Source organism: Ictalurus punctatus, chromosome 21 (assembly GCF_001660625.3).
Source record: "Ictalurus punctatus breed USDA103 chromosome 21, Coco_2.0, whole genome shotgun sequence".
Taxonomy (NCBI): domain Eukaryota; kingdom Metazoa; phylum Chordata; class Actinopteri; order Siluriformes; family Ictaluridae; genus Ictalurus; species Ictalurus punctatus.
In genome coordinates, this window is record NC_030436.2 from 12,265,703 (window position 1) to 12,278,964 (window position 13,262).

The 13,262-nt window shown below is 38.7% G+C and overlaps 1 protein-coding gene across 1 annotated transcript in view; it reads right to left on the bottom strand.

Annotated features, from left to right (window-relative positions):
* skib (v-ski avian sarcoma viral oncogene homolog b) overlaps positions 1–13,262 on the bottom strand; it is a 44,721-nt gene that overhangs the window by 6,050 nt on the left and 25,409 nt on the right. The window contains exons 2-3 of the mRNA XM_017450931.3: positions 313–426; positions 49–152 (exon numbers count right to left, since the gene is read on the bottom strand). Of these exons, the coding sequence (XP_017306420.2) occupies positions 49–152; positions 313–426 (218 nt within the window). The remainder of the gene's footprint in view (positions 1–48; positions 153–312; positions 427–13,262) is intronic.

Here is a 13,262-nt window from a genome sequence, read left to right on the forward strand (position 1 = left end):
AAATCAATACTCTATACAAGATGGCATATTTCCCATGTAGATGCATACTTCTCATGCTTGTGATGGGGAGCTGCTCTCTCAGTGGATGGGACTCTAGGAGACCATGGCCGAAATGCCGATGGCCTCTGCTTGATCTGAACCTGCTTGAGATCCTGAGCAGGGAGAAAAGAACAGTAGCCATGTATGATGATTTCCTTAGGCTAAATGTCCACTCCACACACTTTGAATATCTCCCTAAATGTTTTGTCTATGTATTTAAAGAACTAAAACTGGTGGTGCTATACTGAGGCAGAAAAGGACTTGCACAAATACCTTGTTTGCAGATGTTGCCAGACACTGTAACCATTCCACTTGCTTTTCTTTGTCATCGGATGGGGAACATGAAGGCTCCTGTTTGGACTTCTTGTTTGGAATGGGACTATATTCCTGTAGAAAATGAAAATTTAATTTAATAAACCTAATATACAGATTGGTGCAGACACTTCAGTAATATAATACATTATGATTATACTGTATGACAAACAGGTTTATAATGACTTTTTGAGAGTAGAAACTCCATGTTTAACTAACGGTGGTGTGACATGTTTTGTGCTAGACAATCCCCAACCCCTTTTTTATTTGAAGATAAATGAAGTTACATGTTGAGGAGATGGTGGGTGCAAAATGTCATCACTAGAAGTGGAATGGGTAAATGTGAAAATATAGGAAGTTAACAAGGAGGCAAGTGGACTTTCAGGGATGGTCTTTCAAAGACCAAAGAGAAATAATTCACAATAAATATTCATCTGACATGTAGGTCTCATTGCACTAATTACACTTAAATCAACACACACAGTAAAAGAACATTCAACATAAATATCAGTATTAACAAACACAAAGGAGTTAATGAAAATACAGTAGTACAGTGAATAATACACTGCTGTAAACAATCGTATAAACAGACTCTCCCACCGTATCGGAACAAAACAACAGCGTTGCTAGTGATGACTTAAAACCATGTGATAAACGGTAAACCTGAACAATATAAACTTTGGAAATTACCAAATCATGCACGACACATACTAACAAGATATAAATGTATATACATACTTACACGTATTGCATGAACGCATTACACAGAACATAACCAGCAGCATAAGTAAGAATTAACAGTCATCTTATTCCGATGTGCGTCACTAATAATGGAACGTGCAGGAAACGATAACCAAACATTAGTTCCTAGGACAGGCTTTCTGACATGTACCCTGTTACCCAGGTGTGTCCTGTTAGATTGCTTGTTTATACAATAAATAGCTTTGAACATCTGTTCTTTAGCCTTCAGTTTCATCTGTGAAGTCTGCATTTGTTGTTAAAAAGGCAAGTCAACATGAATATCAGAGAACTGTCAATGGGAGAAAAGCAAGCCATTTTCAAGCTGAGAAAAGAGGAAAACTCAATCAGAGGCATTGCACAAACATTTGACATAGCCAATACAAAAATTTGGAATGTCCTGAAAATGAAAGAAACCATTGGTGTACTGCACAACAGACACCGAATGGACCGGCCAAGGAAAACAGCAGCAGCTGATGACAAACATTGTGAGAGCAGTGAAGAAAAACAATTTTAAAAAAAATTAAGTGACATCACCAACAACCTCCACAGGACAGGGGTGAAGGTATCACAATACACTGTTCAAAGAAGAGTTTGAGAGCAGAAATAGAGGCCATATCACAAAATGCAAACCACTCATGCAGCAAGATAATGGTCCAATTATGTAGTTTAACACATCTAGAAGTAAATACCAGGAAATAAAATCTGAAATCCTAAATTCTTCACATATCCTTCTTTAGATCTCAAACCCAAATGTCTTTGGTATATAGCACAAACAAATGAATTGGCTTTACCGTTACAATAATTTTGGAGGCGACTAACTCCACAGTTACAAATACCACGTTCAAAATACAATAAAAATCTTTTCTAATAATGGGCCTGTACTGACCCCACAACCAAGCAATTATTCCACACATCTCATTCTTGATCTATGTTTGCAGTAACCTATACAATTACCATTATGTGTTTTTTGTTATATTGTACACTTAAATGTTAAAGTTATATTTATATTATTATAAATATTATGACAAATCAAGCCCAATTCTCATCCTCTACCTGGTTCCCTAATATCACACAAAAGCTATCAATCTGGAAGGCTGAAGAAGCTCAGAGAAGTTCCATGTTTTGGAAGCTCATGCAAGGTCATGAACGCCCTCTTCTGTACACATGAGCTAACAGACCGTCAGTGTGACTGTAGTGTTGCTCTAATTCACTGGGGTTATGCTGGGGAGAGTGGAGGCACACAGCAGAAAATGGTCATGGTAAGCAAATAAGAAAGTAATTTATTTATAAAGCACATTGAAAACAACCAAAGTTGACAAAAGTGCTGTGCATGGTTAAGATCACATAGAAAATGGTATAGACAACAATAAAAGAAACGAGATATATGTACAGTTTTTAGACCAAGACTAAAACACATGTACACAAATGCTAATTTGTAAAAATGTGTTTTGGACTTGATTTACAAACTATAACAGAGGGAGCACATCTGATGTCCAGTGGGAGGCCATTCCACAGCCTTGGCACAGCCACGGCAAAGGCATATTCGCCTTTGCCCTTCAGCCGAGATTGTGGAACAGCCAACAGCAACTGGTCAGAGGACTTTACAGACCTGGGAGCACAGTACTGACACAGCAGGTCAGCAATATTGGTGGGAGCTTAACCATTACAAGCTTGAAAAACAAACAATAAAACATTAAAATGGATCCTGTCCACTACAGGAAGCTACTGCAAAGAAGCCAAAATAGGGGTGATGTGGGCTCTTTTCCTGGTACTAGTGAGTAATCTCACTGCTGTATTTTGTACTAACTTCAGGGCATAAACAGATGCCTTGTTGATACGAAGATAAAGTGAATTGCAGTAATCTAAATGAGAGGTTATAAAGGCATGTATAACTTTTTCTAAGTCTTAAAAAGATGGGAATGGCTTGATTTTAGCACTTGGTCCAAGTTGATAAAAACTATTTTTTACAACAGAGTTGATTTCCTAATCAAATCTTAGGTCACAACTGAATAAGATGCAGAAATTCCCTACCTTGGTCTTGGTAGGTCATGAGGTATACATTTAAAGTAGGCCTAAAGCTTGTGAGAACACGTATAAACTACTGCCTGTGAGGAAGGGAGAAAGCAGTACAGGTATTCATTCATTCAGGTTTCAATGGAGCTGACAGGTTTTAAAACACACAAAAGCCGACAGTGAATAATACATCATGCCCTCAGGTTGACACATGGCAGAACTGAATGTGTTTACTCTTAAGGCATGCCTAGGCCTGAATTTCTCTGCCACACTCTCAGGAATTCAAAGAGCCTTATAACTTTTACTACAGAGCCAATATTAGAGTCAGCTAATTTGACAATTCGACCTGTACTATTTAATAAATGCCCTGAATATGTGAATTAGAAATGCCATGTTTTGGGGTTAGCACATTCATTCTGAGGGTTATGATGGTCTGGCATCCCATCCAATTATTCCTGCCTTAAGTCCAGTGTTCAATGGATACGCTCTAGCTCCCTTTTGGCCATGACTAGAATAAAGCCATTATAAAGGATGGATAAATGGATGGATGAATGAATGTTTGGATGGAGTGAGAACCAGAGGCTTTGTAAATGTCCAGACACAAGGGGGAGCTATTGCCTATGTTTCTGATGGCTCAGTAAAACACTGAATCAAGGCCCAATATTAACCATGGTCTCTTGCTCCCTTTTATCTGATATGTTAGTTCTGTTATCAAGAGGTTTGGGTGCACATGGCACAGCTAGAGCTCTCTGGAGCCAATTCCTTCAATATAGATTTAATTCAAAAAGACACAAAATTTATACACATTTCATACAGCCTGGCTAGAGTAGATAGATTTGGAGCTGATGTAGCACACAAACACTTGAAAGTGTGGAACAATGCATGGTTCATGCATTCAAGAACTCTCGTAGTGCTGTGTAGCTGTATAAAGAGGCTTATTTTAGAACAAATGCATCACTGTGTTTATAATTAAACTAGCTTAAAATATCCTTAAACATGTCAGGCTGAGGAGAGACAAAGAGCCTAACTAACCGAAGCATGTTTTCTTTTATATAAGCCATATATAGTGCCATGGGGGAAAAAAAGAACACAAGATGAGATTGACTCCTGAAAAACATCATACTCCTTCCTGAACTTTCTGCCTCCTACATGTAAAGAAGACAAACCACCCCTTCACTAAACTGCAGATGGCCAAAAACAAAACCTGACTCAACTGCTGCTGCCTTCCCCAACAAAAGCAATCTGTCTGTTCATGTTCCTTCCCTGGGGTTTGAAGTTCCAGGAAGTGTGCAGTGCCCCAGACATAATAGTCTATGCCTCCACTCCCTACACATACATGACCTGAAGTTGCTGGGAGATCTGTAAGAAAGGCAGCAATGACGTGGCCCTCACTCATGGCCACATCAAAAAGCCCAATGCATGTCACACCCACAGCTGCATAGCTGAAGTGGTACCAAGCAGCTGGACAAAACCACACATACACTGACAGGCCAGTAGTAGTAGCCGCCGTCGTCGTCGTCGTCTCCAAAGTTTTTCAAAAATAATAAAAAAAAAAAAAAACATTAAAAATGCATTCTCAAAAAGTTTATCAGAAAACATTCGAGACACAATCTGGCTAATCTCAGTAAGAAGACTCCCGGTGACAGTTGTTAAATGGAGCTGTAACGTGACCACTAAAGACTGTCCCATACACGACTCACACGACAAGACGATGGAACATCTAATAATGGAGTGTAACTTATCAATTGAGAAGGACAAGGGTTAAAACTATAGGATTAAACATAGACATCACAGTAAAGACAGTCAAGTATGAGATATCCGACAGTATACCACAACATTTACAAGAACTGTACTGGTTAGTTGTTTGTACTACCACTTCAGAAATATGGAAAACAAGGTGTAAAATGGTCATTAATCAATGCAATATATCTGCCGATACTGTAATTGTAGACCTCCCGAAAAGACTTAAAACTCATGACAGAAACCACCCCCAGAAAACTATGTTTAAAACATGTTTAAAACTATGAATCTATGTCTATCTGTATTGATTTAAAAAAATTAAAAAATAGAAGATAGAAAACAGCAGCATTTGATAAACATTGACAGCGCTATGAAGAAAACCCCCAAAACACCATCACCAACATGAGATCACTAACAACCTCCACAGGGCAGGTGTGAAGGTATCACAATCCACCATTTGAAGTAGACTCTGGGAGCAGAATTAGAGAGGCCATACAAGAAGAGGCAAACCACTCATCAGCAATAAGAATCGGAAAGCCAGTTTGGAATTCACCAAGAAATACAGAGATGAGCCATAAAAGTTCTGGAACCAAGATTAACCTCTACCAAAGTGATGGAAAAGCCAAAGTGTGGAGAAAGAAAGTATCTGCTTATGATCCAAAACATACAAGCTCATCTGTGATGGAGGTAGTGAAATGGCTTGGGCTTGCATGGCTGCTTCAAGAACACATAAAAACTAAAAGAAGCTGCAGTATAAGCCTGGAAAAGCATCACAAAAGAAGACTGCAACAGTGATGTCAGGGGTTGCCTGCTTGATGCAGTTATTGCAAGCAAGTGATATGCAACCAAATATTAAGTGTTATTTACTTTAAGTCTGTCTGTTCTAATGTATTTGCGTGGATATAAATTTGGTGGTCTTCCACCAAAGGTGTCATGTTCTAAGCTGTTTAATACATCTAGATGTAAATATCAGGAAATGAAAGCTGAAATTATGATCCAGCATCTCACTCATCTTTTGATCTCAAACCCAAATGTCTTCAGTATACAGCAAAACTGGACATGAGGTGTGAGAATGAGATGACACACATGCATTTTACTGAACATGGAAAAAGCCTCAGAATAATAGACATATACGGTATATGGACATATACCATACCTAAAACATTAGAACATTCACAACTGTGAACCTTCCCAAAAATTAAACACAGGAGTACATTTGGACAGATGCTTGTGTGTTCTATGAAGCTTAATTAAAAAAAATTCTGTAAAATGTACCGTTACATATGCCACTACTTGAAAGTAGTGCCCCACAGAAGTCTGACTGCTTAAATCTTTTTTAATCAGACCTCTGATGAAGCTTGCCTTTTAGGAAGCCTTTTTCTAAACAAAAAAAAATGTTGTCAATAGAACTACCACATTCATTGGAAAAGAGTTGTTTTAAGCTGTAGCTCAGTTCCATTCCAGGCCTTCCTCAAATAAGGTGCTATATAAAGCATGGTGATGGGGAAAAAATGACAAATTTTTAAATGAAAGGGATTACAGGTCACTTCTGCATTTCACTGAAACTGAAATTAAGGGACATTTTTTTGCTGAGAGCTACAAATTAATGCTCAATCACCTGTGGACTGGCAAACAGGACTATGCTATCCACCAAGCTGTCACTGTTGGGTCCTGGAACAAGATAACACTCATTAAAAAATTGATGTGCATGGGTAGAAAAGGCTAGCCTGTCTGGTCCGATCTTACAAAGAGCTACTGTAGCACAAATTGCTGAAAAAGTTAATGCTGGCTATGATAGAAAGGTGTCACAAAACACAATGCATAGCAGCTAGCTCCAAATGGGGCTGTATAGCCACAGACCGGTCTGCAGGCCCATGCTGACCCCTGTCCACTGCTGAAAGTGCCAACAATGGGCATGAGCATCAGAACTGGGCCATGGAGCAATGGAAGAAGGAGGCCTGGTCTGATACATCACATTTTCTTTCACATACTGTGGAGGGCCGGGTGCGAGTACGTCGCTTACCTGAGAAACAGATGGCACCAGGATGCACTATGGGAAGAAGGCAAGCCAGCGGAAGCAGTGTGGGCAATGTTTTGCTGGGAAACATTGGGTACTGGCATTTATGTAGATGTTACTTTGACATGTACCACATATCTACTTGTTGCAGACCAAGTACACCCCTTCATGGCAATGGTATTCTCAAATGGCAGTGGTCTCTTTCTGCAGTATAACGTGCCCTCCAACAATACAAAAAATGGCTTGAGGAACCTGACAAAGAGTTCAAGGTGTTGACTTGGCCTCCAAATTGCCCAAATTTTAATCCGATCGTGCTTCTGTGGTATGTGTCGGACAAACCAAACCAATCCATGTTGGCCCCTCCTTGCAGCTTACTGGACTTAAAGGATCTGCTGTTAAAGTCTTGGTACCAGATACCACAGCACACCATTAGAGATCTTGTGGATTCCATGGCTTGATGCGCCAGAGATGTTTTGGCCACACAAAGGAGACCTACACAATATTAGGCAGGTGGTTTTATTGTTATGGCTGATCTGTGCAAGTTAAGCATGGTTTATTTTCAGCCACTGATGCTGGAATCTGTGCATGAAGCTCATGTTCAACTCGTGTATTTAACTACAGTGTGTGCAGCATAAACTAGAATACAGAGACATCTCACAAAGGTCACAACGCATTAACTACTACACATGCACGCAGGCACGCACAAATAAAGAGCAGCAGCTTCAACCTATGCCTGCTGTACTCACAATGACATCGTTTTGGTGGATTTTCCAGAGATCTTCTTGATAAAAGTTACTTAAATGATAATATGCATTTCATTTTTTTTTAAATTCATGTAATTTATACAATTTCTACTTGAAATGTTTTCTATAAATAAAACTCTCCAGTTAGGGTTAGCCTAAGTTTTTCGTCTAGGAGCTTAAACAAAACAAAAAGATGACCGAGCATGGGAACCATAGCCCTGTCCAAACACAATGGGCTCTAAATAAATAGTGCTATATCATCAGGTAAAACACACAGTTCTATGAAGAAGTATTTACCCCATCCTAATTTCTTCTGTTTCTTTTTATCTCATGCTAAATAGTTTTCATCAAACGAAATACAACATAAAACAAAAGGCAACCTGAGTGTAAAACAACAGTTTTTATTACTTTTTTTATTGAAGCAAAAAATGTTATCCAACACCTATGACCCATGTGGAAAAACTAACTGCCCCTTAAACTTAAAATCTGGTTGTGACCCCTTTAGCAGCAATAACTACAACCAAATGCTTCCAATAACTGGAGATCAGTCTTTCACAGCACTATGGAGGAATATTGGCCGAGTCTTCTTCGCAGAACTCCTTTAATTCAGCCTCATTGGAGGCCTATCAGGCATGAATTGCCTGTTTAAGGTCCTGCCACAGCATCTTAGTTGGGTTCAAGTCAGGACTTTGACTAGGCCACTCCAAAACTTTCCTTTGACCTTTTTTGTGCCATTCAGAGGAGGACTTACTCCTATGCTTTGGATCACTGTCTTGCTGAATAATCCAGTTGTGCTCGAGTTTCAACTTACTGACTGAAGACTGGACATTCTCCATTAGGATTTTTTGGTAGAGAGCAGAATTCAGGTTTCCCTCTATTATAAGTTACCCAGACCATGAAGCAGCAAAGAATCCCCACACCGTCACACTTCCAACACCATGCTTGACTGTAGATATGATGTTCTTTTTGTGGAATTCTGTATTTGTTTTATGCCGGATGTAATGGGACCCCTGTCTTCCAATCAGTTCCACTTTTGACTCATTAGTCCATAGAACATTTGCCCAAAAGGTTTGGGGATCTTCAAGGTGTGTTTTGGAAAAATTCAGAGGAGCCTTAATGTTCTTCTGGATTAGCAGTGATTTTTGCCTCACCATTCTTTTCTGACTTCTTGGATGAATCATTGATGTGCTCTTAAAGGAATTTTGGAAGGTCAGCCACTCCTGGGAAGGTTCACTACAGTGCAGAGTTTTTTTCATTTGGAGGTAATGGCTCTCGCTTTGGAGTCCCAGAGCCTTTGAAATTGCTCTGTAACCCTTCCAAGACTGATATATTTCAATCACCTCCTTCCTCATCATTTTTGTAATTTCTTTCAACTTTGGCATAGTGTGTTATTGATGAGACCTTTTAACCAACTTATGCTGCTGAAAAAGTTCTAATTAAGCATTGATTTGAATGAACAGGGTTTGCTGTAGTCAAGCCTGGTTGCATTCAATCCAGCTGAACCCCATTATAAATGCAGTTTCATAGATTTGCGGAATTAGTAACTAAGGGGCAAATACATTTTCACACAGGCCCAGTTGGTATTGGATAACTTTTTTGCTTCAATAAATAACATTATCATTTAAAAACTTTTTTTTTTTCACAAAAAGATTTTGTCTTTACTCAGGTTGCCTTTTTGAAATCTCAGATTTGGCTTCATTTCTGAAACAATTTAGTATGATATACACAAAAATAGAAGAAATCAGGAGGGGGCAAATAATTTTTCAGAGCACTGCATAATTCAATTGAAGGAGACACTATCAGTTAAGCAGACAGTTGAGACTGAGATCATGTATAAAATAAATAAATAATAAAAATAAAAATTCTTAAATGCTTCAAACTGGGGGAATTGTAGAACTGTGATGTAATGTGTAAATGTAGATCCTTAATGTAGAGGTTTAACATTTATCTCCATATTGAACGTGCAGTTTGGTACATGGAATTTCCCCAGTGCCTCAGAGCTCACCATCTCCTGGCCAGTCACCCATTAATCACAGCTGACATTTAAACAGAGCAGGGCAGATAGGTTATGTGCTTCATCAGGCTGCTGCTGTGTTCCATCTGAATACTGAATACACAAAACTTGCTCCCAGTCCTTCTTTGTGCACGCCATCACTGCGGGTTAGAGGATATAAGGCTTGTAAAGGCTCACTGTGAGATGGTAAGATGAAGTTAGGGTCAGTGTTTAGTGTCTTTGGTGACGTCAGAGCACAGAGTCTGTCCTGGGATGTGAGGTAATTGGCCAAAGCTGGGTGATAAACCCGTCTGTAATTTACAGCCTCCATTTGTCTAAGCTGAACATATTCCCTCCCCCTGTCTGCATCTAAACACTGTGGAACAGAGGGCCCATTAAGACCTGGTATTAACATCCATCTTATGATCTGATTACTAAAACCACTTGTGAGGTGAACTCTTATACATATAGACTGTTTCAAAGAGGAAAACAATAAAAAAGCACATGTCCATTCTGAAAGCATTTCTGGTGGAGCCATTTTAAAATACAAAGCTGTCAAAAGAAAGTGACTAACTTGTATTATCCCCTGAGAAAAAACAAGAAATATACAGAATTTAACTATACATTTCTGGATCCTTTAAACAAGAATGTGAGAATACAAACAAACAAAAAACTATGTTCTGCTATACTGGGTATGCAGTGACAACACAGATTTGTAGTTCTTGGCTTGGAAAGCATGAAATAATTTCACCTTGTCATAATTAAACTAGAAGTTTCTCCATTCGCGATTGCACTCCAACTCTGCAGAGACTAAAGGCAACTCGCATTTTATTTAGTTCTTTACTCTTCTCTTTTCATTTGTGCGTGGCCTGTGTCAAAGCATACGGAGAATGATTAGATCAGCAAAAGCTGGACAAATTGCACAAAGCCAAATAACCCTAGAATCTATAGATTTTACAGAACAATCGGAGTGCCTGATGGTTTAATTAGAAATTTGCCATACTTTGAGCATGGCTAGGGTTTTTATATATATATATATATATATATATATATATATATATATATATATATATATATATATATATATATATATATATATATATGTGTGTGTGTGTGTGTGTGTGTGTGTTTCTCAGCCGATACCAATAACCGATTATTCAGAGTGATCGACAGATACCGATAGTTCTGCCTTTTATGCCTTCTTTTAAATGAATAATAGTTAATTCCACAATTCTGAAGGAAATGCAAGAAATGCAAATAAAACTTGAATCTTTTTAGGCAAATGCAGTATTCAGACCAGACCCGTCTCCTCCATTTCTGCTCTGAGGCCCTCCCTTTGGGATGCAGGCTGCATATACCACTGGCTAAAAAGAACATGTATAAAAGATCATTGTTCCATGGGCAGTGACTGTTTTAAACCAAATTCTTAATTGAGGTACTATATATTTATATGGGAAGGTGTGTGTAATGTGTGTGTGTGTGTATGTGTGTGTGTATAATATATATATATATATATATATATATATATATATATATATATATATATATATATATACACACATATATATATATATATAAAATTCCATTCTTTTTATGTATGTTCTTTATGGAGACAACTGTGTGTTCCATGTGCTTCATTATGTGGTATGTAAGTGGATGTGCAGTATTGTCTTATAAGATGTATTTTTTATGCGACTGTCAATGATTAATTTCTGTCCAGGAAATATAAACAGACAAGAATGTCAAACCAAACCTAATGTAGTTCATGGAAGTGTCTTTTTCTTGGACCATTTTATAACACTCCTCTGATCACGAAGGGACCAATGTTTTTTCTCCATAGCAACCACAAACCAGTTTGAGCACAGCTAAGCTCTGACCCAACCAGCAGAACTCAACAGAATACCAAAATCATCATGTACACGCCAGGGTTTTCCCTCAGACCAAACTCTCCCAGCAACCCCATTGTGGCTGACATTAGCCAGATAGAGATCTGAACATTTTTGCAGATGACTTCCATTAAAAAAACCTTCATTTACACATACTTGGCTCACACATCTTTGAAATCCCTACATTTTCACCTCCATCCAAAAATCCCACAGTCTCAGACTGTCAGAATGGTGAAAATCTGTGGCTGCAAGATGGCTGACTGCTGCAGTAGCAGGACTCTGGGTCAGAGCCAGACTGGAGCTCAAGAACAATACAGAACGCCTGAAACTCACCCCCCCCCCCCCCCAAACACACACACGGGCTGCACGATTATGGTCAAAATGATAATCACAATTATTTTGATCAATATTGAGATTACGAAAATTCATTGATTTTATGGACATTTTTATTGCACTCACACATTTAAATAAACAGACCGCTGCTTTTACCTCCATGTTGTGCTACGTTCCTGCTACGTTCCTGCTAATGTAAAAACCTTTGCATCAAATTAGACTGATCCTTAAAGTGCATCATCTCGTAGAAGCAAATATAAATAAAATTGTACCCAAAATATAGGATAAGTAAAAAAAAAATGCCATCGACCAAATGAAAATGTGCATCAAATATAACAGTATGCAACCAAATGAAAACAATTCAGGCGTATGCAGAAAAGGCAATAACAGTGTTTACAGGAGGAGAGCTGCAGCCAAATCACCAAATAGAATGGCGCAGGGATGACGCAATTTAGTACCGAAACCCGGAAGCATCACATCTGTTCCCTCGACAAAAACCCAACAGGATTTTCACATAGGCTTTTGGATTGTTGCAAAAAATAAGCTCTGTGATCAACAAAAGCTTACAATACTAACATGTTTTGTCCACCAAGATCATTTTCACAAATGAACAACTTTTATGAAGTTTGAAGTCTAAATACAATCGGGAGAAATAAACAGCTAACCGTATGTTATAACTGAACTACACCAGGGTTGCTCGACTTCAACATCACCATCACCGAGCTTCTAACAACTATTCCAAACTTGATTTAAAACATTTTCCATAATACAGATTTACTCTGTGGATGAATCTTAATCCACGGTTTTTTGGGAATTGTGCACAGCATACCTGAACAAATTTATCTGCAAAAACTTTTCTTGTTTGGTGTGATGACGTTTAATGTCCCCGACAACCTCTATAGTGCCATTTAGTAACATAATGCATAGTGAATCGAGTGCTGTAGAGTAACTTGTTTTGTACTGATGTGTGCAGGTGGAGGTGATTACTGATGTAATAAGTCCAGGTCTGATTATATCACCAAATATGCAGCTCATATTTGGTGATATAGTGCATGAAGAAGATAAAAGATGTTATCCTTTTTAATCATTAATTAATTGTAGTGAAGTAATGTGTAGCTTGCACATTCACTTAAGGGGGTGCAACATAGCCCCCATGACCAAACATGCAACACCAATTTGATCTAAATCAGACAATGCACTTAGTGAAAATGTCCAAATTGGGCCCAAAGTGTCAATATTTTGTGTGGCCACCATTATTTTCCAGCACTGCCTTAACCCTCTTGGGCATGGAGTTCACCAGAGCTTCACAGGCTGCCAATGGAGTCCTCTTCCACTCCTCCATGACGACACCACGGAGCTGGTGGATGTTAGAGACCTTGTGTTCCTCCACCTTCCGTTTGAGGATGCCCCACAGATGCTCAATAGGGTTTGGGTCTGGAGACATG